At 36.2% G+C, this 27346-nt stretch overlaps 3 protein-coding genes across 3 annotated transcripts in view; 1 reads left to right on the forward strand and 2 right to left on the reverse strand.

Moving 5' to 3' along the window:
- Window positions 1-19763, reverse strand: part of LOC117211453 — a 135543-nt gene extending 115780 nt beyond the window's left edge. The window contains exons 1-4 of the mRNA XM_033455349.1: window positions 18073-19763; window positions 17398-17510; window positions 16663-16720; window positions 2725-2814 (exon numbers count right to left, since the gene is read on the reverse strand). Coding sequence (XP_033311240.1) covers window positions 2725-2814; window positions 16663-16720; window positions 17398-17510; window positions 18073-18217 — 406 coding nt within the window. The 5' untranslated portion in view covers window positions 18218-19763. The remainder of the gene's footprint in view (window positions 1-2724; window positions 2815-16662; window positions 16721-17397; window positions 17511-18072) is intronic.
- Window positions 19764-20810: 1047 nt separating this feature from the next.
- LOC117211571 (acid phosphatase type 7) lies at window positions 20811-23168 on the forward strand. The gene is made up of 7 exons (XM_033455595.1): window positions 20811-21357; window positions 21452-21646; window positions 21724-22051; window positions 22135-22317; window positions 22376-22595; window positions 22663-22857; window positions 22933-23168. The coding sequence occupies exons 1-7, from the start codon at window positions 21258-21260 to the stop codon at window positions 23032-23034; spliced, it is 1323 nt and encodes a 440-aa protein (XP_033311486.1). The 5' UTR covers window positions 20811-21257; the 3' UTR covers window positions 23035-23168.
- LOC117211499 (RAC serine/threonine-protein kinase) lies at window positions 23082-26674 on the reverse strand. Its single transcript, XM_033455442.1, has 7 exons — window positions 26593-26674; window positions 25983-26250; window positions 25654-25891; window positions 25364-25561; window positions 25023-25293; window positions 24705-24941; window positions 23082-24606 (listed from the first exon to the last, which is right to left on the reverse strand). Exons 1-7 carry the CDS (start codon window positions 26672-26674, stop codon window positions 24266-24268), a joined length of 1635 nt encoding a protein of 544 aa, XP_033311333.1. The 3' UTR covers window positions 23082-24265.
- Window positions 26675-27346: the final 672 nt, after the last annotated feature.

A 27346-nucleotide genomic window follows, 5' to 3' on the forward strand; every position in this document is an offset into this window, starting at 1 on the left:
GAGCAACTGTGGCGAATTTTCTTGGCGAATGCATCGGCCTTGGGACGAGGGTTCGTGTGCACCGAGCGGATAAATTCGCGCGTTAACTCCACGAGCTTCTGTATCGTGAGCATGCGACCGCGATCTTCAGCTACTCAACTTGATTGCCTTCTGCCGCATAGAAAAGGATAATAGATTTTTCCATCGAGCTTCGTCGATTCTTCTTCCCGGATTATCCGACATTGGAATACGTATACATACGCTCTTCTTTCACCACGATAAACTAAGCTGCTCCGTGTCGCCTTAGATTACGAACATAATGGACCCGTTTGCTGACAAACGCAACGTTCTGAATACCTCGGAACAATCAAACATATAGAGCAGATTTTTAATATCAAAGGGTTATACGGTAGATTCTAGACAACGAAACAACGAAGAAATAATCGCGTACAAAAGTATCGATCAAGGCTTATTTTTCAATTTACATGGAAAAAATTCGTTGGTCGAAAATGTAGATGAATTTGAAGGAACAAATGTTTAGGAATATCACCGTCAAATTGTTCATCGTGAAATATAAAAGAAAAGGAATAAAATTATATTTAACACTAGAATTACCACACCAGTCAAATCGACTGGTTCTACAATTTTATTTTAAAATTCCTACTTCGTGTTATATTTTTTATTTTCACAATGACTTTCGCAGCGATAACTAAAAGAATAATATAATGAATTTTATTTTGTTTTTTACGTATTCAAACTGAAAATAATTTTGTATCAAGACTACTTATACCAATACCAGTCAAAATGGCGGGTACTTGTCAAAGTGTAAAAGGGTCCTGCAATCCGTTTATCGAACTCAATTAACCGGTTTCCTCGTTTTGTACAACTTGCCACACGTTTTTAAAATTTGTACTGCGTATCGTTCGATATGACGATATCAGTTATCGGGAAAATTGCGGATCGATCGCTAGATCGCTAGATGCTGACGCTAGAAATACCACAGCGGTGAAAACGACTGGTTCTACAATTTTATAAATGTGGCAACCCTTGTTTAGGGATCATTTTAGGGATAATCGTTAATAACACTAAAAATGTACTGCATAACATAGAATTGCTTCTGTAAGAATGTAATAAATCAATAAATATAAAAATATTCTATTATTACTTTATTATTATTATTATTTTATTATTATTACTTTATTATTATTTTTTAAAGACCAGTCATTTTCACTGCTTTTGGTTGAAATAGCTTCGGTGGTTCTAGTGTTAAGATTACGAAAGATCAAGAACAGATTTATTAGAAATAATACTCGGTGTATCGAGCGTGAAAAAGTTGAACTATTTCTTCGTTCAATTACGCGTTCTTATTAGCGGTAATTCATTAAGCATTGCAAGACACGTCGAACGAGGTAACTCGAGCGTGTGTTTGAACTATAATTTATCATTTGACGAACATCAACAATAGTCTCAGGCGAAGCTTTGAAGCAAGCACCTACGCTTGTCTATGTGTGTCACCGTGTTTGCAGGAACTTTGCCTCAGAGAACTACGTTTCACGAACATGTTCGCGAACATGCAAATAAATGGCAAACAGGCGACGAACAGTTGGCAAACACCGCGGTAGAGGCGCATCGTGAAAACAACTTTCGAAACGTTGCTGATAAAGATCGTTTTCTTGGAAAATCCAGTTAACGATCCTTTCATTATCGTCGATCAACGAGGAATTTGAAACGATGGAAAGTTATTCCCCCGGCTCTTACAGACTATCGAGTAAATGAAATTTCATAATTGCATGAATTTTGTTTTTCTAACATTCTCATCGAATAGAAATGCTACGTTAGTTCAAGGTGGCTCAAGGTTCATTTTTGGTACGCTCCTGCGTTCTTGCGATTTTCAAAAATCATTCAATCAATTTCCGAGTGTTACGATGGTTACAAGAAATTGTAGTGTACAACGAAAAATGAATATTTTTCGTTCTTCCTTTTTTTTTTCTTTTTTCAAGCTTAACGCGTTGCATGTTCTATTTTGATATATGAGAAGATACGAAGTCGCCACATTACGGCATAGAATGAAGATAAGAAAGATTAATTTTCGTCTTCTAAGAATTACTGAAACTCGATATTCCCTCCTTTTCCCATGGGTCCTTCGTTCCCGATCATCGCGAACATAATTGTTGTTATATCTATATTTAGAGGTAGGATCGCGTTAGTTGTTACTTTATTATTCGGATGATAAACACCACGCTTCTCGGAGTCGAAAAACCTCTATGGCACACACTTGGAAGGGACACGAACGAACGAACGAAAAGGAAGCCTTAAACTATCGATCTGGTCTATCGACCGTATCTAGTAATATCTCCTAGTTACTTCTTTTTGTAACTAGCCGTCAGCATATAGATGGCGAGCGAGGACTCGCGTTGTCATTTTCAACAATAATAAACAATTTTATACTTCGTTTAATAATCGTAATAGCGAATGGCGGCAAAACATTTCAGTAATAGTACAGTACCTAATATCATTGCGGTAATGTTCAGCTGTGAACGGATAATTGCAGCGCGGATTGTTACGCAATTTCCTATTTTTATGACAAGAGCTAAGAGAGATGGAACCTACGTAATTGGTTTTGCCCAGTAAAACTTATGACAGGTATTGCACTTTGGAATATTTTACTGTACATTTACACGATGCTGTACATTGCGTGTATTCTATGCATCTTTGCATTTTTAAATCTGTACGTTGTAACAATACCGTAATACGCATTAGTATCGTAGATGAGTAAGAATCCGCGGTCCAACGATAATGAAACGATTAACCGCGTCTGTTTCGCGTCACTCGTATCTGAAACAAAAACGAACGTATTAAACCGAAACGCCAGCCAGGACAGCAGAAATTTTCTAGTAATAACAGGCTTTAAAAGGTTAACGCGAAACAAACGAACGGAACGAAATAAACGCGTAATTTTCAGCAGAGATCGTTTGCACGCTGTTCAACGCTACGTCTCCGTACGCTTGAGCTGGCATAATCAAAAAATTCGCTAAATCTGGGTCAAATAACACGCGACCTTTGCCATGTCGCGCTCGCCATGTTTGACAAAGCACCGTGGAAACGAGGGAAACGCGAAATTCTCAGGAGAAATTGTTGGAAGAGAGCCGCAAGTCCAGCCACGAAGGGAGGACGAGTCACACAAGTTCGCTGTGGACTTTGAAAACTCCTGCCCGTTAGAGGAGATTAGAAAATGCAGATAACACGACGAGAGTAACCTGCTTAACGACTGAAACGATTAACATTTTCTCCCACGATGAAGGCTCTCTAAAGTAAATCTCGCGGAAAATTACGTGCAGTCACGCTCGAACGTGCGTCGATGCCGATTTCGTCGAATTCGGGTCGAGCAAAACGGTGCCGTGACGAGCACGTTCTATAATCGTAGCTACGATGATCGAAACAGTTCACCGGTATCCTTCGCTAATAGATTGGTATTAGATATTACAGGTATTACTATTGCTTTAGAGATTGCAGCTATTAATATTAATACTTTGTATCTGTAATATCTAGAATATTAATGTTTCAAATAAATAGATAAATATTAGTCTTGTAGATATTGTAGGTATTGGTACTTTACAGCTATGAATATTTTAGGTATTGTAGCTGTAATATTAATACTTTGTATCTGTAATATCTAGAATATTAATGTTTCAAATAAATAGATAAATATTAGTATTGTAGATATTGCAGCTGTTGATATTAATACTTTGTATCTGTAATATCTAGAATATTAATGTTTCAAATAAATAGATAAATATTAGTCTTGTAGATATTGTAGGTATTGGTACTTTACAGCTATTAATATTTTAGGTATTGTAGCTGTAATATTAATACTTTGTATCTGTAATATCTAGAATATTAATGTTTCAAATAAATAGATAAATATTAGTATTGTAGATATTGCAGCTGTTGATATTAATACTTTGTATCTGTAATATCTAGAATATTAACGTTTCAAATATATAGATAAATATTAGTCTTGTAGATATTGTAGATATTGGTACTTTATAGCTATTAATATTTTAGGTATTGTAGCTGTAATATTAATACTTTGTATCTGTAATATCTAGAATATTAATGTTTCAAATAAATAGATAAATATTAGTATTGTAGATATTGTAGGTATTGGTACTTTAGGTATTACAGCTATTAATATTTTAGATATTGTAGCTGTTGATATTACTACTTTGTATCTGTAATATCTAGAATATTAATGTTTCAAATAAATAGATAAATTAGTCTTGTAGATATTGCAGCTATTAATATTAATACTTTGTATTTGTAATATCTAGAATATTAATGTTTCAAATAAATAGATAAATATTAGTCTTGTAGATATTGCAGCTATTAATATTAATACTTTGTATCTGTAATATCTAGAATATTAATGTTTCAAATATATAGATAAATATTAGTCTTGTAGATATTGTAGATATTGGTACTTTATAGCTATTAATATTTTAGGTATTGTAGCTGTAATATTAATACTTTGTATCTGTAATATCTAGAATGTTAATGTTTCAAATGAATAGATAAATATTAGTATTGTAGATATTGTAGGTATTGGTACTTTAGGTATTACAGCTATTAATATTTTAGATATTGTAGCTGTTGATATTACTACTTTGTATCTGTAATATCTAGAATATTAATGTTTCAAATAAATAGATAAATATTAGTCTTGTAGATATTGCAGCTATTAATAGATATTGTAGCTGTTGATATTACTACTTTGTATCTGTAATATCTAGAATATTAATGTTTCAAATAAATAGATAAATTAGTCTTGTAGATATTGCAGCTATTAATATTAATACTTTGTATTTGTAATATCTAGAATATTAATGTTTCAAATAAATAGATAAATATTAGTCTTGTAGATATTGCAGCTATTAATATTAATACTTTGTATCTGTAATATCTAGAATATTAATGTTTCAAATATATAGATAAATATTAGTCTTGTAGATATTGTAGATATTGGTACTTTATAGCTATTAATATTTTAGGTATTGTAGCTGTAATATTAATACTTTGTATCTGTAATATCTAGAATGTTAATGTTTCAAATGAATAGATAAATATTAGTATTGTAGATATTGTAGGTATTGGTACTTTAGGTATTACAGCTATTAATATTTTAGATATTGTAGCTGTTGATATTACTACTTTGTATCTGTAATATCTAGAATATTAATGTTTCAAATAAATAGATAAATATTAGTCTTGTAGATATTGCAGCTATTAATATTAATACTTTGTATTTGTAATATCTAGAATATTAATGTTTCAAATAAATAGATAAATATTAGTCTTGTAGATATTGCAGCTATTAATATTACTACTTTGTATCTGTAATATCTAGAATATTAATGTTTCAAATAAATAGATAAATATTAATATTTTAGATGCTATGGATATTAGCATTTTAGATATCATAGGTATTAGTAATTTTAGTAGTTAGGTCCTTCGCTAATTTGAGGTATAAACAAATTTTAGATGGAAAAGGCTAGTAGTTGGCGAGAAAGCGGATTAAAAGTAAACGTTGATTTCTTCGCCGATTCTATGGAAATGTAATTACAGGGCGATTCGAAAATCCAAGGAAAGGAAATATGAAGCAAAAATGATGGAAAGAGTTCGTTAATTTTGTGTTCCTTACATATAAATTGTAACGGATCATTTGGCAATTCTGTAATTCTACTAGAGAAGAATTCGAGCTACAGAAATTCGAAACGATCGATAAACGAAGGAATTCGTTACTTTTGTACCCTTCGTCGATAATAAAATGCGATAATGAAGAATTTTACATTTTTCTCCTACAATCCTCGTATTCTATCAAATACAAAATATTCATATCATATACATCCTGAGGCTTCGAATCGCGCATAAATACACAGAAATCCGCGATCTAAAGAAAAGCCATGGTACGCCCCATTAATATCGCAACGATATCGATATCGTAACATTATGTGAGAAAATAACTAACGCGTAATGTGGGTGTCACGCGAATGCTTACGAGATTGTCATGCAATGAGTGATTTGTGGTATTTGATTGTAAACGCTATACACACACACACATATACCACGACTATGGGATCGCGTATACAGTTAGAAAACTGGTTTTCGCCTAACCGTGCGTCAAGCACGGTATATGAATCGACCATAATCGAAGCCTTGCCATTCTCGTGTACCGTACAGCATCTGCTGCATTCACGCGAGATACGCGCGTGTGTCAGCATCGTGACGACCCTCGGACTTCTGCTTACGTGGCTCGATGTCTTGAGCAATAGATTTTACGAAAGTCTCTAGCCGCCACGCGAATTTTATACACTTTGCCTTGGGAGTCGCAACGAATTGAAATATACTAAACCGTAATTCGCAAATTTACTTAATTTCAGCAAAGTATCGTATGGTTACCCGAGTCGTTCGTATCTTTCCAGTCCGTGAAATCGATATTATTTTAGCCATTCTGAGAAACTTGATGGATCGTAGTAAACGACAGTGATTAGCATGACAATCTACGCGACGAAGAAAAATATCTACTACGACCTTTTATTCTTAGGATAAGGAAAGACGCAAGCGTTTGAGAATGTTGAAGCTCGACGTTCACTGAAACTCGAAAGGCCTTGCAATTTCCAATGTAACTTTAGCCCAATATTTTTGCGAGACAAATATATTTTAATTTCGTGGATTCCTTTTAAGAACGCGTTAATAATACTTGCGTCATTTTAGAAAGTATAAGTAAGTGAGATATAGAAGCTTCGATAGATGCACACTACTGTCACTGACTGCGTGTATTTTTCAATTGGTTCCAAATTCAACCATTACGATCATAGCAGTCGGTGTCTGGTTAGAAAGCCGATGAAATTTTGGAATGTTTTACGTAACGTGTACAACGGATGAATAATTGACTGTTTAAATACTGCGATGATCTTTGGCTTTGATATACTTTCAATAAATATCCTCCAACTACTATTACAATTTCTGTCAAATTTAACCATTATAATCATGGCAATCTTGTCTCATTGCAACGCCAAAATTCCCAAATGTTTTGTATACCGCGTACGATATATACACACGATACACAATTCATTTTAATGCATCAATAGATTCTAATACATTTTGTGTAATACATAGAATATATCCATGATCAGATGGGTATTCAATTTTATCATTATAATCACGTCGATCCCATCTCGTTACAACGCCAATGTAACCTCAAAATGTTTTGTATAGCTTGTATAATAAATGAATAATTGATCGTTCAGATATTACGATGATCTCTGGCAACAATATACTTCCAATAAATTCTTTTGCAACTTCTATATGCATTTTCGAATCGGTTTCAAAGTTTGCCATTACCATCGCCCCACTACCATCCCGTTACAAAACCAATACAATTTCAAAATGTTTTACATAACCTGTACAATAGACGAATAATTGATCGTTCAGATATTACGATGTTCTCTGGCAACAATATACTTCCAATAAATTCTTTTGCTACTTCTATATGCATTTTCGAATCGGTTTCAAAGTTTGCCATTACCATCACACCAGTCCCATCTCGTTACAACGCCAATATGTTGAAAATGACAACGCGAGTTCTCGCTCGCCATCTATATGCTGACGGCTAGTTACAAAAGGGAGTAACTAGAAGATATTACTAGACACGGTCGATAGACCAGATCGATAGTTTAAGGCTTCCTTTTCGTTCGTTCGTTCGTGTCCCTTCTAAGTGTGTGCCATAGAGGTCTTTCGGCTCCGAGAAGTGTGGTGTTTATCATCCGAATAATAAAGTAATAACTAACGCGATCCTACCTCCAAATATAGATATAACAACACAATACAATTTCAAAATGTTTTATATAACCCGTACAGTAGACGAATAATTGATCGTTCAGATATTACGATGATCTCTGACGAGAATATATTTCCAATAAATTCTTTTGCAACTGCTATATGCATTTTCGAATCGGTTTCAAAGTTTGCCATTACATTCACGCCATTATACTATCTCGTTACAACGCCAATGCAACTTCAAAATGTTTTGTATAGCTCGTATACTAAATGAATAATTGGCCGTCCAAATATTGCGATGATCTCTGACAAGAGTATGCTTCCAATAAATTCTTTTGCAACATGTATATGCATTTTCGAGTCAGTTTCAAATTTTACCGTTACAACCATAGCCAGCCCTATCTCGTTAAAATGTTTTATATAACGTGTACAATATATGCACGAAAGTATTCTATAGTAAATGTTTGGAATACTTTGGCGAGCTACTGTATACTCGGAAAAATACAAAAATCTCGCGCAAATATCCCCGGCTTGCTTCTCTCGAATGCCTCTGACCTACCCCCAAGCAAACGGGCTAGAAATAGGGCATTAACTATAGGCGGATTTTGCTAAGAGAAAAGAATTCCCTAGGAACGCGTTTCACTAGAAATTGCCCGTTTGAAATATAGAACGGTACGCGGTTTTATTAAGCAGAACGCTTACTAGTCCGCGCGGAACGTGCGGCTCGGTCTTTCACGCGGTTACGTGAAATTCCTGGAATCGTTCCGTTTCCTCCGCTGCAGTGTGGAACGCGACGTTCCTCTTCCTCACGGCGTGAAAGTAAATTCGATTAACGGCGGCCACTTTCCACTCTGTTACGGGGCCAAATTCGATTCACACCGCTATAAGATCGAACCATTAGCACCGGAAAGCGCGTAGCCTAAATTGCACCGCGCTAATATGTACGGAGCACTTAGGAGAACGGCCGTAATTCACCGGAGAACCTCGTACAACATCGACTCGACCTTCGACCCTGTTAGCTATCTTGTCGCGCGAAGTTCGTAAATCTTTCGGCCGCTAGAAACTTTCCAAGTTTTTACTATGACTTCAATTAATGCTATGACGATCGATGAGACGATATTGGCGTCATGGGAATGTTAATTATCGTACTAACGCGTAATATAGGTACGTGATTTATCTATTTATACGTTAATTATTTATTACCTAATATAATACTCTAATTATTTATTACCTTTAGCTCTCCGCTTTCCAGGTATACGAAGTTATTGAACTTTGCAAATACAGCAGAATTCGGTAATGCGTAACGTGAAAATCGAGTACGTTGCAGTAATTAATCGGTCAATCGGTAAAGTATTCTCTTTTTTTTTTTACTTCTTAAACTTTCTCAACGCCCGAGCTGCTTTTACAATAGTCAAATAATAATATTTTCTCTGCATTTAAAAGGGCATTTGCAATAAAATAAACGGAGAATATAAATTGAATATATATGTCTCAAACTATAACTCTAACACGTGTATAATCTTAATTTATACATTCTTAACATTTATATAATTAAGCATCCACAGTGTGCAGTTCTACGCTTGTGTTTTCTAGTCTTTCTTCAGTCGCAAACCCCTTTCGCGATAGCCAAAATATCTTACAATCCTGCCACCCTATATAGAAGGACATCTCTAATGAAGCAAAGAAGAGTGATCGATATATACATATTTCAAAATATATGCTAACTTAATATTTATATAGTCAGCGCTAAAAACTTTCCAGAAGAAACTTCGCGGTTCGCAGATTCAGCCAGAACGCACATTAAAAGAGGAAATTTTGTAGCGTAAACGTGAAATCGGAAGAATCGACCGACGGCATGCACGAGCGTACGTCCGGCGTTAAAAGAAGAAATGCCATCTTTAACCGCGTCCCATAAGCCGGCGAAAGAAAGCTGCGGTGCCTAGTTTTCTAAAAATACTGGGGAAAATTCGTATCACTTACGGGGATGACCTGATAATCAAACGAGCTAGGCCGATGCGCACGACAGGCATAAATATTTTCCGCCGATCTATTTTTTTCTCTCTTACCCTTCTCCGTCACGGCCGTACGTAACACACCTACACATGCGTGTATCGCACATGTACAGCCCCGTTCATAAGTATTAGACAACTTGTGGAAAGTGTTTGATACGATTGAAAATGATTGATACAGTTTCACATCTAACACGAAGAAGCGAAGCGTTTCATGTTGCTGAAACTTCAGACCAGAATCTATTATTCTTACTGCAATTATTTCAAACTGTTTCACAGTTAGAACCGAATCTGATCTAGTACCGAAAAAGTGAACTGCAACGTTCACGAAACTTTGGAGAGAAACGCGCTATAATCATTGTTATTTGAAACCGTCTCGGATTACAATCGAACCTGATCTTCTACGCAAAACTGAACCGGGATGTTTACAAAACTTGCCACCGAAACGTATTAGCGCTATAGTTCTTTGAAACTGTTTCGGGTTAGACCTAACCTAGTCTGCACCGAAAGAATGTGAATTGGAATACGTTCACAAAACTTTCGACCAAAACCTGCTGTTATTATGATTATTATCATTTGAAACCATTTATGGTTATATTTGAACCCGATCCGCGCCTGAACTGGTGAACTGGAACGTTCGCGAAACGCCGGAACAAAGTCGGTAGTATCAAAAACACGATCGAAACCAGAAGAACAACGAATATGTCAGCCGATAACCATCGTAAAGATTTAAAATCTAAACTCGCCACATTTCATATGAAACGAGGAGGTGTCGTAACGGTTATGAGCGCCAGTGTATACACAACACAGCTGTGTTCCTCCACCGGTACTATCGGCTCTTTTTCTACTTCCTCTCTGCCGACCGTTCGCAACGCTATGCAGTAATTGTCCCGTGCTCGCGATGCGTGCAACTCTTCCCTGTTTTCTACGCAACTACTCGCCCCAGGCCAAACACACTACCAACGAATGACGTACCCTCGAATTCGCTATACCCTCTCTTACCTACGCTATATTAATCGTTTCTCAATGATTTCCTACTGCCACGTATGCCCTGCTTCCGTCGTATCGATCACACGCTGGCAAAAAAGAGGAAGAAACTCGGGGAAAGTCGACGCGTACCGGACGCGCATTCCCATTGACAATCGTCAATTCTCGAGTGTGGGGGCTTTAAAGCGGAAGAAGACTGCGGTTGCACGGAAATTTGATTTCAAGTTACGACCGAACGTAACGTGACTATTACGAACAAGTACTGGCGTTTATATGACGACGATACTCTGTTGTTTAGCGGTATTATTCGCAGTACCGTGTCTTTTTAGCGCGCGTGTTAATCGTACAAACTGAAAATCGCCGGGATAATTGCACGGAAATTTTATTTCCATTTACAGCCGCTCCAAATGAGTTACGAACTCGTACTTACGGGCCAAATTGTAACGATAAGTATTCTTTTACCGTGCGTCGCGTTGAATATGCATTAGCCATACCTGCGACAGGCCGAAATCGCTAACTCTGTTCCGAGTTGTTCTAATATTTTTATATTTACAGAAATGTAAAGCACGAGAAACATCCCACTGTGCATATATGCATAGACGTACTTATACGTAAGTACCGAAGGGATGGGACACTTTTTATCTCACTATGCCCCGAGGATGGCACGATCTTTCGCTAGAACGCCGCTTCTTACGTTGAGTCTCTCTCTCTCTCCTCTCTCTCTCTCTCTATCTATCTATCTATTTTTCTATCTATCTGTCTATATATATATATATATATATATATATATATATATATAACATATATACATAACAAGAAAGTGTATATATATATATACTTTCCTGTCATGGAATTTCGCAACATTTCACTCGGGAATTACATGGAAAAGTGGGTCATAATTTATGTTCTATTAAATGTACATCGTCTCAGCGAAACTACAATGTATTAAGATGGATCCGTATTGCAATCGGCGACCAAACCAGTAAACCGGTTTAGCCGCTCGTGATTTACGCCGTCTGTCACGAGTGTAGAAATTAATTCGGTGCTTTCTTCCTAGATAAGTTTGTCATTTATCCGCTAACTTTGGGTAAATAAATCGTAAAGTTATCGGAGACGCTGAGTATTGCGCTATCTTCTGCATCACGCGTAAAAAGCCACTGAAATGGGCATCGTGTCGCGTCGTTCGAATAATATTACGAGAAAATTTTTTGTTTCCTAGCCCTTCGAACGTTCAGTTTGTACGTGATACGGACAACACGCCAAGTACAGAAAAACGCACTTTTAGTTTGTTGCATTCTACTTTTAACGGAAAGACATTGAAATTTTACGTTAATTTCCAGACTATCAACATCATCGTCGATATTTAACATTCTCGGCATTACAATGTACGTAGGCGATCGATATACAGGGTGTGCAAAGAATCGGGCAAAAGCTTTACGAACATGCAGTACTCGTCAAACATAGGCAAACAGTCTCTAATAAACACGAGTTGAAATACCACTGTAGTGGTACCCGAGTTACGAGATATTTTTGTCAATAAGACATTAGCTTTCCAGCGTATGTATATTGCCGACCAAATGTTGAGACACTAAATATTGACCGTAATATCGATCGCCCGTACAGAATTGTTTAAATGCACAGAAAGCAAACTACAGAAGAAACAAGATATTATGCAGATCGTGATGTAGACTCGAGTATTCTTCCTTTTCAGCCTTTTCAAAGGAGGCTGATAAATTTCTAAAAGTGTAAAAGAAGAGGAAACTTAAGATACGCGTAAAACAGGCATATTTAAGGTCGCAGATAACAAAAAAGTTAAACATCTCTTCTTCCCATCAAGTTTCTACCGTTTGCGTGTTACATTCGATTGCACGTTACACGCAATTAGCGCCAAGCTTAGCAGACCTGGTCAAACGAGCGGTTTCAAAATTTCTGCAAATTTTTAACTTTAACTAACTTTATGCAAATTCTTATATCAGGAGAAGTCGAGAAACCGATTAATCGGATAACGTAAGAACTTACATGAAGTTGGACGAACAGAAGAAGTAACGATAAATATACAATTTTAAATGAAATTTTAACACCGAACGTTTGACCGGACCTGGTAAGATTAGCAGGTAACGCTGAAACGAGTTTGAAAATTGGAATTTTCCCAGTCAAATGATTTGACGAACGTAAGAAATGGAAGAAGCAAGAGAAACGGGAAAGCCGCTCGCGTGAAAGTCTCGTGGAAAAAATAAAGAAGGAGGAAACGTCGGAGGAATTCGCGGAAACGCTGGAACAAAGTAGCCGAGGTAGCCGTTCAGCAAAAGAGAAAAAAAGGTTGAAACGCACGGCAATGCTGACACGCGTGCTGCACCCTGACCGATTGTTGCTTCTCGTCGGCAAAACATTCGCGTTATTCGCGATAGGCAAATACGAGGAAGCGCGGGAGCGCGTGCGCGCGCACTTTTATCGGGCTGGCAACGAGCGCGCGTTACCGCTACGGCAGCGCTTAGCGATTTTTCCTGTGAAAACGCGCGTTAACATCGGCGACACGGATCGCTTGTCCGTTTATGTTATCGATTTCCAGCCTGGAGAAATTCAGGCCCGACGATTAAAAGCTTCATCGAAATCCACTCTCCGGTGCCATCCGCGCTTGCTAATGGACGCACTTTTCGATCCTTTGCGAAACTCGCTCCACCATTAAATATTATTCGCTTTAAAGATACTCGGTTTAATTATCGTGTCAAAGGAAATACCGCCTCTCCATTTGACGATTGTAAATTTGTCGATGCAACAGAACTTCGTATATATATGTATGTGTGTGGGTAAAAAGTTTCTCTATAAAGAAAAAAAAAAAAATAACAAATATATTTGGACAATGCGTTATAATGAGATTTTTTTAGAATGAAATATTTAATAAATTTAACATCATTTATACTCTCTTCTGGCAAACGCAATACTCGTGTAGATTGATGGATAAATTTAATCCAATTTGAGGTATCTCTCCTTGCGCCACATTGGTATATACGTTTGTATACATAGATCTAATAGATAAATTTAAAGCTTTCTTTCTGCAACTACAATTACGTACATAAGTAGTATATTCATAAGAGTAGTTGTCGAATGCATAGGTAGAGTTTTAGGTTTTAGATTGGTTCGGGATTTGACCGATATAATCGTGACAGTCGTGTCCGATCACAGATAATGAAATTCCAAAATGTTTTGTATACTGCGTACAATGTATACATGATAGGCAATTCATTTTAATACGTCCACATGTGATACGTTCTATGTACTACATACAACGTAACCATTCACGTACGTATGCACGAGACGAGTTAAAAATCGTAGCATTGCGATCATGACAGTCGTGTCTCGTGGCAACTAAAACGGCAAACTTCAAAATGTATCAACCGATATTCAGTAAGGTAAGCGAAAGAATAGTTTAGCGAGCCGCTGTAAGTTAGCTGTCTAACCCAGAAACTGCAACCGCGACGGATTCTTAGTCTCGGTTTTCGCGACAGAAAACGGTATTAGCGTGTCGCGTAACTGATGACACATAACTCGTGCGAACGAATCGAAACGAGCAATCAAATGAAAACTCATTTCTGCTCGGGTCCGGGAGATAGAGCCCATATAACGGCCGAAGAATAAAAGCGTGATTGCGCAACAATCGAACGGAGAGGACGAGCGAAAGATGGCTTTAAAAAGCAACGTCACCGTGGTTCGAGGAAGAAAAAAAGGATGGTTAAGAAAAAAAGAAAAGAAAAGAGTATAAGAGAGGAGCAATCACCTTCCGTATCGACAGATCCAGCGACGAGCGATCGACGATTAACGGTAACCAGCTTACTGCGATTTCGGGACTCGATAATCGAATATCTTCGAGATTCTGGACGATTCGAGGACAAACCCAGCTGCCATCTGGCTCCTCTTTGTCTCGATTTCCCTCCACCGGTAAGAGAACCGGGAACGAGAATCACAACAGGCACATACACAAAAACAGAGAGGGAGAACACGAGTGCACAGAGACACCAATGATAATCATCGAACGAATAAACACAAAGTCGAACGTATTCGCGCGAAGATGAGGTAAAAGTAGATAGATAGTAGGTGTTCGGGACAAGCCACGACGTCTAAGCACGCAAACGTGAGAAATTAAACGAAATCACGGGACGAAGTGTACGCGAAACTAGAAATGAAAGGTTAGGAGGACGATAAGAGCGCGCGGAATACCGCGGAACCGCTGGCACGTATGTACGGTTCCGTACTAGCGAGGACCTGAACGTGACAGCGGATACATTCGAAGGTTAGATTCCCTCCGTTCGTGTGCACTGTTTGTGCCTCTCGCCGAGTTCTCCTCGCTGTCTCTCTTCTCCCCTCTATTCGTCTCCGTTACACGCTGGCGGCGACCTGAACATTTACCTGGCGAACGCCGGAATCGCACGAGGGAACACGAAATCGGCCGACGATTTTACGTAAGGCCCGAGGTTTGAATCTTTCGTATTCACGGGAGGTTAGTCTTGGAAAATTGTTTCTGGCAAACGATTTGAAGGGATTGAAGGGAGGAGATGATAACGCGAAGAAACTTGTCGAAGTTGTCGATAACGTTACCGATATCTATCGTATGAGATTTTCTATTAGTATCCACTTTCTCGTAATTAAAGAACTTATCTAAAAAATTAAGATTCTTGCTACTTTTTGCCTATTATTCATATTGTTATCTTGTTGAAAAACGAAAACTTCGTAACTAGTGCTTTGTTTGATTATACTTTTCCCACATCCATTAAATATAAGATATAATAGTTGCATCGACTACCAAACATGCTACAAACTTCTTTAATTATCTGATGTTTGCATAAAAATGTTGGAGTATTCAACGATATTAATAAAATAAATAGACAAAATGTTCCTTACCGAGGACGAACGTTCTGAAGAAATATATCTTTCCAAGAAGGAACAGAATTCACTTCGACGAGAAGACACAATTCGTCTTTCAGAGACGCGAATAGACTAACGAATTTTTGGAACAATTCCGATAATCGCAATATGTATCGAAAATCGATATGATGCGTTAAACAATCGATTGACACTCTACGTCATAGATTCTACGATATCGTACTGGCCAAATTCAGTCTCGATATTTCACAATAAAATCATTTAATCTCCTTATTTTTTATCTATAAATTCTTTTATTCGTTAATCCATTTATTAAAATGTATAATAAGTAATTTTTCTGCCAAACGATTTGCGAGGAGGGGATTACATCTTTCGTTGATAATGATGGATATTTCTACTTTGTAAAAGTACTGAAGTTTACGTTGATCTAATAACAGCAGTAAAATAAACAGATAAAATAATCCTTACCGTAGATAAATGTTCACAAGATATATATTTTTCCAAAAAGAACAGAACTCACTTTGATGCGAACCATTTCATCTTTCAGACACGAGAAGACTAACGAACTTTTGAAACAATTGCGATAATCGCAATATTGAAATACGACATGATGTACTAAATAGTCGATCGATAATCTGCGACATTTACCCCATAGATTCTATGGTACCGCACTGTTCAAAATATTCAAATTCAAATATTTTTCTGAACATGTCTAGATAAATCAAATAAAAACAGATATTTGTTTTACTAAATACAGTAATGAGTAATTTACTTTGGATATTTTATGTATCTTTACATATTATACGGGTTCCGTATATTTTTACATCTTTAACCTATAAATGTATGAAAATCTGTCATCCAATCATTACACGATAAAATCATTTAACCTCCTCATATTTTATTTATAAATTTTGTTACCTATTAAAATCCCCACAAATTAAAATTACAATAAATATTCTTAAAACGTACTCACCCTTGTCCTTTCCTCTTTTCTTCCGCACTCGCAGACATATCGTTCGTGAGCTGACGCACTAGGGAAATAAATAGATCGATTAATCGATAAGCAAATTGATACTTACTTTACGTATCCTTAACTATCGAAACATACTTGAAAAATTATAAAACTTATGATACGTACGTAATTTTTAATATTTGTAGTAAAAGGTATTAGGCATAATTTACATATAGTGTATAATAAGGTAAATAGTAAACAGTATAGATATTAATACATAAGATATAGTATTCATAGGGATATTCGAAAAATTTCTAGAAAACTTTTTACTTTTGCAAAGTACTGCTTGACAAGTACTACTTCCAATGAAACATCGAATCGATCTAATGCCTCGATTAAAGAGAAAAATCTAGATCCGATTAATACAAAGAACGATGTTTCCCAGTAAGAAACAGAGATTATACATATTTCGATAAGAAAATAGGTTATAAATCTTCAACATTCATGTATCAATAATTTATTTCATTGCACTTATATTCTGATTTTACAGAATATTATTTTCTCATAATAGGAAATTAAGTACTCTCCAGAAGCTTAAAAAATTAACTCAGAAAATGGAAGGAAGGTACGAAAAGTAACAGTGAATGTGCATATTGTTTAATGATACGCTAACTCTGGAGAGATACAGTATTCTCGAGTATTTCCTACATTTTACTACAAATTATCCGAACAATTTTATAAATGAATGTTAAATACCTGACATATGTATTGAATGATTTCCGATTGACTGGAATTTTCCAGCCTGCTACCGTTAACTTCTAAAATTTCGTCGACCGCTTCCAACGTGTCCCTGTTGTTGGCCGGAGAACCTGCAATACATTTGGAACAATTCCCATTATTAAAAAAATATAAGTAAGTACTCGAAGAAATAAGAATCAGAATAATCTAATCATCAAACATTTACGAATTGGATACGTGTATAATGTGTTACAGTGCATATGTGTATACTACAACTATAATGTATCAGAATTTGAATCCGAGTAGAGAGAGAGAGAGAGAGAGAAGTATGATATAAAAGAACGAGTCTAAGTAGAAAAAGATGATACACGAACAGACAGTAGATACAGACTATACAGGACGAACGGACTAGCCAATTCGTTTGTATGTCAATGATTACACATGATAGCATCCTCGAGGAAAAGACACGAGAAACAAAAGAGAGAAAGGGTTTCACAGTTCACGCCTACGTGCTTGACAAGCAGCTTTGCTGACGCTCATTAAACTGCATGTAGCTGGTGCTAATTAAAAAAGGAAGAGAGAGAGAGAGAGAAAAAAGGAAAAGAAAATAAAAGAAAAAGAAAATGTTTTTTAACTTTATGACGATAAATAAACAGCAGAAGTTTGTTAATGACGTTGCTCATCGATGCTCACCGTACAGTTTGATCTTGTCATTCTCGTTGATCAATATGATAATATATCCCCCTAGATCGATCATTTCTCCTGGCTTCAACGATAGACACTGGTCTACTCCATTACCAGGAGAAAACGATGCTTCAGGCGAATCTTGACGCGACATGCTTGATTAAAGTCGATGATAGGCGCAGCCGCCCTATCATCACCGAAAAAACGATTCGCCGATATTAACGTCGTTACCGCGTCCCATTCTTTTCGTTTCCTCTTGCATCTTCGCATCTCATTTTATATATCCATCGATATATCACGATCTACATATACTACTAACAACATCCACGTTTTCCTAGACGTAAACGCATTCTATCTTCCTTCTTCCTCTCTTTCGATTCTATTTCTTCCTTTTTTTTTTTTTTTTGCTTCTCTATTTTTCTCTGTTTTTCAGGTTTTAAGACTGGAGCCAAAATTTTTCGACGACGGGTTTGACACAGTTTTCGCTCGGCTGATTCGAACCGATGCAATTGTCGAGCCGCCCCGGGAACTTTCAACTTCACTAACAATTACCTAAGGTTGTTATATTTACGTACACCGATTAAATGACTAAAACGACAAGAGAACTAGCGGCGGATATTCCTTAAAAAAACGTTGCTAACGAACACGTAGCGTTATCCGATCGTTCCTCTTGATTAAGTACGTTGGTACTTAATATACTTTCGGTAGGGTCTGCTGCAAACTCGAAAAATCACAGGAGGAATAATATCGTTCTTTTTTATATATTTCTCTTTATATATTTTAATACGAGTACGAGGGATTCGTAATGAAGCTTCTTTTAACGTTCGTTTTAGTTTTGGTTAATACGAGCGATTCGGAAGAGTCCTTGGAGGAAACCCTCACTGGGGCCCCGAGTATGGGCCCCCCTACATCCTTGCAACGAAGACTCGCTTCTCGAACGATCAACAAATTCAGAATCCCTCGAGTCCTAGCTTATTGATTAGAGCTTTCACTGAACGCGACTCCTCGCTTGCTTCGGTCATCCTGACTGCTCGCATCCTTAACTGCATGGGTCTGTTCGGGTGGCATTCGGGAACCGCGAAGGAGCCTCGATTCGGAGTCGAGACCGGACTAACACGGGCTATCCTCATGCTAACTTCCCCTCACTTTCGTCGACGGTAGGTCCCAATCAAATGCACGTCCTACGATGGAATTTCATTACACAAGAGAGCACTGTTGCTTTACAGGCCGTCGTTTCTACGTGATTCTGCCTCTCGCCTCTCGTTTGTTGTCTACATCATCTTCATTCTATGCCTCCCTCGGCGGAGGATACTTGCGACATCTCGATCAGGCAGGATCAAAAGAGGATTTCACCGTGAAACGATTAACCTGTATTCCCGATGAACGTTCGCAAATCTTTATCGTGCTGTAATGATTAACGTATCTTCTGTTCTTTAGGTTTGACTGTACGATCTCGCGAATTAGAAACAAATTCAGCCACCCTATTCAGCTCCAGAAGCACATCACTTTTCGTTCTATTCGATTATTTCCAAAGATTCTGAGACACGAGCCATTCGCATCGATTCACTACACTATGGAACTGACTCCTGAAGAAGATCGTCCTATCAGTTTCCCGCGACACCGAAGCTCTAAAGTGTATTGTCGAGGATGGGTGTGAACCTGTGCGTGTTAACCGACGGCGGCAGCAGCCCTGACATCGCTTGTCGTCCGCTGATCTCCATCCCTCGCCGCGAAGCGGCGGCAGTAGCGGCCGCCACGGCGCCGTCGTCATTCTCGTGGCGGCAACCCCACCATCTTCGACTTACCCTACCGATTCGTCGATTTTATCTTTTACTCTATCAATTTTCATAAAAGATTCTTCCCGTTTTTATTTAAACTGCACCTCCGTGTCGGCGACGTAAGCACATTTTACTGTATCAAATTCACTATTACAGGGTAATGCTCGCAGTATAACGTATGGATTGATTCCCCCACCAATTCGACTCTTAAAAATGTGTGTTCAAATACAAACAAAACACGTATATTTTTTACACATTTTTTATATTGTTTATAGGACTATATAAATGGGAGATTATTTAATTATGTATATGTATTGAGTCTTGCAATTCAATTGTTCATTCTAAAGAATTGATGAAAAATAAGGAGCTATTAATATTGAAGATGGGAGAAATTCTGTTAAAAAAGACAGTTACTGATACGAGTTTATATCTAGATAGTAAAAAGTGATAAGTAATATGTAAGAGAGATATCACAAATGTAATTTAGGTTAAAACTTGCGTTTCAGATAATGTTCGATGAGTTCATTTATACACGGCCGTTCTTGTATACTGGACGTGTAAAAACGTACCCGCGCAAGAGCAATAGAATAGGAGAGCTCTTTGGGAAGAAAAGAGAAGACGAACTGACAGAGCGCGTGATCAATATAAGGGATGCTAACTTCATAATTACACTCTCTACTTCTAGCATTACTTTCTGCCAACTTCTATCGTGTACGACTAACATTAACTCAATTAATTTAGGAATACATATCTCTTATCAATATTTAGGAAGAAATGAAAAATATTGATTGTGATCCCCAAATTTTTCCTTTCAGTTGCATATGAATGATTATAGTAATTCTTCAGATGTGATATTTGAATTCAATGAATGGTAATTTGTAGTTGAATATAAGCTACTACTAATTATCATATCATTTGGATACTTCGACGTAAGTGCATTGTGCAATATGGATAATAATACATTAGAGTCATACTTATAGCCGAGATGGCGCTATCACGTGAGTTCTGATCTTGAACATTTCAGGTAATTTGTCAGTGTGTTAATTTGAATCTTGTTTTCGACTGAAATAATGCTGGAATTCAATAAAACCTTCCAATTAGGAGTATGTTTAACATTCTATAATTTAGAGTGTTGTTAGAAACTAAACAGCTGATAAGAGTTTCGTTGATAATGCCTGACTCATTGCTGATACACGATCTTAGGCGATTGGAGTCTAACCGAATGTTACACAGCCTATAAATGCAGTATTTCTTTGTATTCGATTGAACACAGCTCAAGACCTTATTGTCTGAATTTTGAAGTTTCCACAAACGTCAGCATTTTCACATATTCATAAGTGAAGAAATAAATTGATCGAATATCATCGTGACTGATATACATCAACGTGACTTCAATCCTTGGTGAATTAATGAGAAATGAATTTGACAATTGGGTTGGTTGTTTTATCTTTGTTTTCTGTCGCAATAGGCAATGTTATTTACTATCAACCTGAAGCTGTACATTTATCCTATGGAGGTAAAACGTATTCCAAATTACTTATATTCTTACTACACAACTTCCTTAAAGGACTTCTATAATTAATTATTAACAAATATCTTATAATTTCTAGATACTATTCATGACATTGTCGTAACATGGACCACAAGAAACAATACTCATGAATCAATCGTTGAATATGGAATAGGAGGATTAATCCTTACAGCTCAAGGAAATTCTACTTTATTTATTGATGGTGGAAATGAAAAACAAAAACAATATATTCATAGAGTATGGTTAAAAAATTTAGAACCTAATTCTAATTACCGTAAGTAAACTAACTTTCTATTTATTTATTGGATCTTAAATCAGCTATATACATATGTATATAAATTTTTCAAATAGTTTATCACTGTGGTAGCAAATATGGATGGTCCAATATATTTTATCTAAAAACTGCTCCCGAGGTATCAGCAAAATGGTCACCTCACATTGTTATTTTTGGCGATATGGGTAATGAAAATGCTCAAAGTTTACCTAGATTGCAAGAAGAAGCACAACGTGGACTATATGATGCAGCAATTCATATTGGAGATTTTGCATATGACATGAATACAGATAATGCACGTGTTGGAGATGAATTTATGAAACAAATACAAGAAGTGGCTGCATATTTACCATATATGACAGTACCTGGTAATCATGAAGAGAAATATAACTTCAGTAATTACAGGTCAGGATATATTTTATGCTTAAGATTATCAATTTATTCATTTATAATTTCTTCATTGTTAAAATAAATAAATATGCTATTAGGTCACGTTTTACAATGCCTGGTAATTCTGAAGGTTTATGGTATAGCTTTAATGTAGGACCAGTTCACTTCATAGGAATTGAAACAGAAGCTTATTACTTTATGAATTATGGTATAAAGCAACTTGTTAAACAGTATAACTGGTTAGAAAAAGATTTAACGGAAGCGAACATGCCAAAGAATAGGTAAGTTTGTATGTTTTTCTATCAGAATACAACAAAAATTAGTAACAATATTTTATAGGGCACAAAGACCATGGATAGTTGTATTTGGTCACAGACCAATGTATTGCAGCAATGCTAATGCCGATGACTGCACCAATCATCAAAGTTTAATAAGAGTTGGATTGCCAATTATAAATTGGTTTGGTCTCGAGGATCTTTTCTTTAAGTACAAAGTAGATTTATTATTATGGGCTCATGAACATAGTTATGAACGTTTGTGGCCCATATACAATTTTAAGGTAATCTATCATCATGAAAATATCGTCTTAAATTCGTTCAAAATAAGTAAAGTGAAATAATATTTAGGTACAAAATGGTAGTTATGAAAATCCGTACAAAAACTACAAGGCACCTGTGCATGTAGTAACTGGATCAGCAGGATGTAAAGAAGGTCGCGAAAAGTTCATTCCGCATAAACCAGAATGGTCTGCGTACCGTAGTTCTGATTATGGATATACCAGGATGAAAGCATATAATCAGACTCATCTTTATCTCGAACAGGTATTATATACTATGGGAAAAACAAATGGGAAACGAATATTTGTTACTATTCATTTAACGATATATCGGTAATAGGTATCCGATGACAAAGAAGGAGCAGTTTTGGATCATGTTTGGCTCATAAAGGATAATGTCTTACCATCGTACAATGTGGATCTTCTTGCAAATAAAATATAAAACATGGAACATAAGATATAATTTAGGACAAAGTAATTAAAACGATATACAGACATAACTTTTATCGTTTATCTTTTTCGACAATGTATCATGCTCTTTTGTGGTAAATAGCAAAACTGCGTATCTACCAACTTCAAACAATTGATTTTTAATTCTATTGTAAAAAATTTCTCCCATTCCTTCTTGCGTAAAAACGGATAAACTACAAAAATTTGCTAATTACAAATGAGATGGAAATTATTAATAATGCGTACATACAATATAATCCTTTAATTGTTAAAATATAAATATATGTATATATATAATCATTGTAGCATATAATATTAATAATATAATATTAGGGTAGCATTTCATATTTCCATCTGATTCTCACAGTAAATCAATATTTGTCAATGATACATGATGAATAGCGTAATTCGTACTAAGAAAAAAAGAACACTTCCAAATTCAGTAGTAGTAGTAGTAGTAGTATAACAAAGAAACGCTTTCTTTTGATGTTAGAAATTGATTTCAGATTTATATACTAATTCAATTAAAGCTATTAATGTTTCTATGCTGCTACTTTTAAAATGGAAAATCCACTTGCCCGTTGACTGGCTCTTTGCCAAGTGTAATTTACTATTTTGGCTTCTGCTATAATATTTGACTAATGAATTTAAAAAAATAACCAGGAACTGCTCTTCTATAAATTATTGCGATAGAATTGACAACGAAGCCAGAAAATATTGAACACCATCTTCATTAAAAAAAGAAACTGTAGCTACGATTATCAAATATCGTTCTTCCATATAGAAGAAGCATGCCACTCTTTATAACGTAACACAGTTTACAGGATAAGCTTCTTATCTTTCTTATTCTGCCTTCGGTTTAACAAAACATTCAATCCCCGTTATATCACCGCGAACCTACTCAGCAGGTATAAATATTAATTTAATTGGATCCTATAGTACATAACTTTTTCATGTACAATTTCAATGAGTATGTGTATATATGCGTATATACTTACACGCATACACACGAATCTGCCATTGGAGATATGTGTTAAAACCTTATAAAGATGCATAAAAAAGCATCATAAATTAGCGAAAATAACTGATATTTCGATTTATCTGCGTTAAAAAAATTCTTCCAAATTGGTAGACAAACTGCAAATATTCGTCGTAATCGAATAACTTTCTCATGCATGTAGCCATACATCTCAATATGTAAACAAAGGAAAAGCTTGATACTGTCAGTGATTAATGGAAACAATGGAAGATGTTGCTGCTGAGTGACTTTCCTGATAGGAAAATTGGGGGAAATGCTCTTGTTCTTCGGCTATCGAATTCAAACCACCTCCACTACCTAAAAATCCTTGATCAGGCGGCGTAAGTTCGACGCTTTCACCCGTAAATTCACTATCAAAATATCGGGTGTCTGTGTCAGACGTTACTTGAGGTTTAAAAGGAGGAGGAATTTTTTTCTGTACAAGATCCGACCAATCAATTGACGAAAAAAATGCATGATCCATAATTTCCTTCGCATCGTTAGGTCCACCACCTAATCTTTTACTCGGATCTTTTATAAGTAATCCTGAAAACAAATTAAAAGCTTAACAAAATCCATCAATTTCACAAGATGAATTTTCGTCCGAGATTTAGAGTTTCCAATTCAATTTACCACCCACTTACCACCAAGCATGTCTTTTGCTTCATTACTAATCGTTCTAGGAAATCTTACTTCTTCCATTACAATAAGCGTGAAAAGCTTCTCATGGTCCTTATTATAAAAAGGTAATCGACCACAAATCATTTCATACATAACAACACCGACTCCCCACCAATCTACGGCTCGTCCGTAATCGTTGTCTTCTAACACTTCTGGTGCAAGATATTCAGGAGTTCCACAGAATGTTTTCGTCGTTCTCCCTGAATATTTGAAATGTTATCGGTATTTTTTACCATTCTCAAATCCACAAATTCATATTTGAGTATGCACAAGCTATTTACCGTACGTTATATCTTCTTTACATAATCCAAAGTCAGCTATTTTAATATGTCCATCCTTGTCTAAGAGAAGATTCTCCAATTTGAGATCACGATAAATGATACCCTGCGAATGAAGGTAACCTAATGCTGAAATTATTTCAGCACCGTAAAACCGAGTACGATCCTCGCCAAACACACGAGAACGTCTTAAATGAAAGAACAACTCTCCCCCATTTACATATTCCATTACAAAGCACAGCCTGTCCGCTGTTTGAAAGCTATACTTTAGAGACTGCAAATTAAAAAAACATTAATTATCCTTATATGCGCAAGGACGATATAACAATATATAAACTACATACAATTAGGAACGGATGATTCGTAGTTCGCAGTACTCTATTTTCAGTAAGTGTATGCGCGACTTCGTCTTTACGAATAATAACTTCTTTTCGTAATATTTTAATAGCATATAAATGGCCTGTTGCCTTTTCTCTGCAGAGGATTACTTTCCCAAATGTGCCCTTTCCCAGAACTTTCAAAAATTCGAAATTTTCAAGAGTCTGAAATGGAAGATCAGAAAATGTATTATTAAATGCAAAATATCTAGATTTAGAATGATATGTGTAGAGAACAACACCAATTATATACATACTACTTTTTTTTTCCCTGTACTTTTACTATTCGATGTTCCTTGAACACTAAATTTTGCAGATAGTTCATCAATACTGCCACCGTCTACATCCGAAGACACTACCCCGACAGATCCACACGAGTCTGACCTACCACCTCCCGAAGATTCCATATCAACATCTTCAGACGAGGATGAATGTTGCATCTGTGTAGGCTGTTGTTGACTTTGTTTCTCGCTTGCTAACCTTGCAGCTACATATCTATAAAAGAAAATAAAAGATGACAGAAATGTTTATATATTTTCAGAAATCTATAGGCTCGCAAAGTATGTTATTCTGTCTAATTCAAAACCTTATCGCTGCAACCCAATCTTCTCTTTCTTGTTCTGTTTCTACATGAAACGTCCTCTCAATTACAGCAGCCCATTGCAAACCTCTTATGACAAAAGTATAAGGCTTAGGTCTATCTACAGACATGATTTGACAACCACGAACAGTAAAATTGTTCAGTGGCTGTGCCGCAGCTGCCATTTGTTGATCAGGCTTAGCTTTGAACCCAACTAAAGTACCATCGTCCCGCAAAACAAAATACCTTGACCTCCAATTCTTTATATGCTCTCCTACACATAACAAATAAAAAATCATCTTTAATTTATCACCTCTATAAATATCAAGCATTTTATTTATGCTTTACAAAATATGTAAGTAATATCTATTTAGTTCAAGATAATGACCAAAGTTCAAACGAACAGTCTAATACTTTAATATTATAGTAATTCTGCTTTCTAAAATTCTCATGAAAAAATTACTTTTAATCTTGACGTTTAATTATTAAAAGGAGGGATACGATAAAAGAGGAGAAGATTTGAGAAAATGAGAAGAGGTTATTTCAATTTGGACTCAGCCCGATCGAAATGAAGGAAAGAAGTAAACATAAATATTATGAAACTGCTCTGTAGTACCGCGTTTTTGCAGCCAGCCTTCCTTAACGACACGCTGACCGCCGCCACCGGACGCTGCGACGTTCATCGCTGCGTCTCCCATAACTCCTTTAATGCGCACTTGCACACACTATGCGGATACTCGGTGTCCCTGTCTAGCCGGAATATTCCAGGAAAATTGTCGAAATACAACACCGAGAATGGCACGAGTATACAAACTTGAGCAATCATAGATACACGTTTGGCAGGTAAACTCAACTTATACTCTGTGATCGACAGACACACTAATGCGCACTAACTAAAACTAGCATTGCTTCCTCGTATACCGGAGATGGCGCAGCAATCGATTACGAATAAAGAAGAATTTTCATTGAACGATGCCTGTCTACTTTCAGTCAACCTCGGGTTATCGATACGGATATTGATGACGCTTACACCTTTCTATATATATTCTATCCTTTCGGACAAGCATGCGCAAAACCCTTTGTTTATTATGATTTATTATATATATATATGTGTATGTACATTTTAGACCTACATTGTTATGTACGACTATACGAATTTTAATAAAAAATAAACGTGTTTCCTCAAATATTGTGCATTATTACATTACGTTCTGATTACTATATTTTAATTATGATCTCTAGAAATTATTAGTTGCTTATAATATTTTTGAGCTTACGTAATAATTTTCTATTAATTCTATTTAAAATATAGACACAAATTCCAAAGTTGTATACTGTCCTAATAGAATTAAATATAAAAATCTATAGAT

This window comes from Bombus bifarius, unplaced genomic scaffold (assembly GCF_011952205.1).
Source record: "Bombus bifarius isolate JDL3187 unplaced genomic scaffold, Bbif_JDL3187 scf7180000007970, whole genome shotgun sequence".
In the NCBI taxonomy this organism is placed as follows: domain Eukaryota; kingdom Metazoa; phylum Arthropoda; class Insecta; order Hymenoptera; family Apidae; genus Bombus; species Bombus bifarius.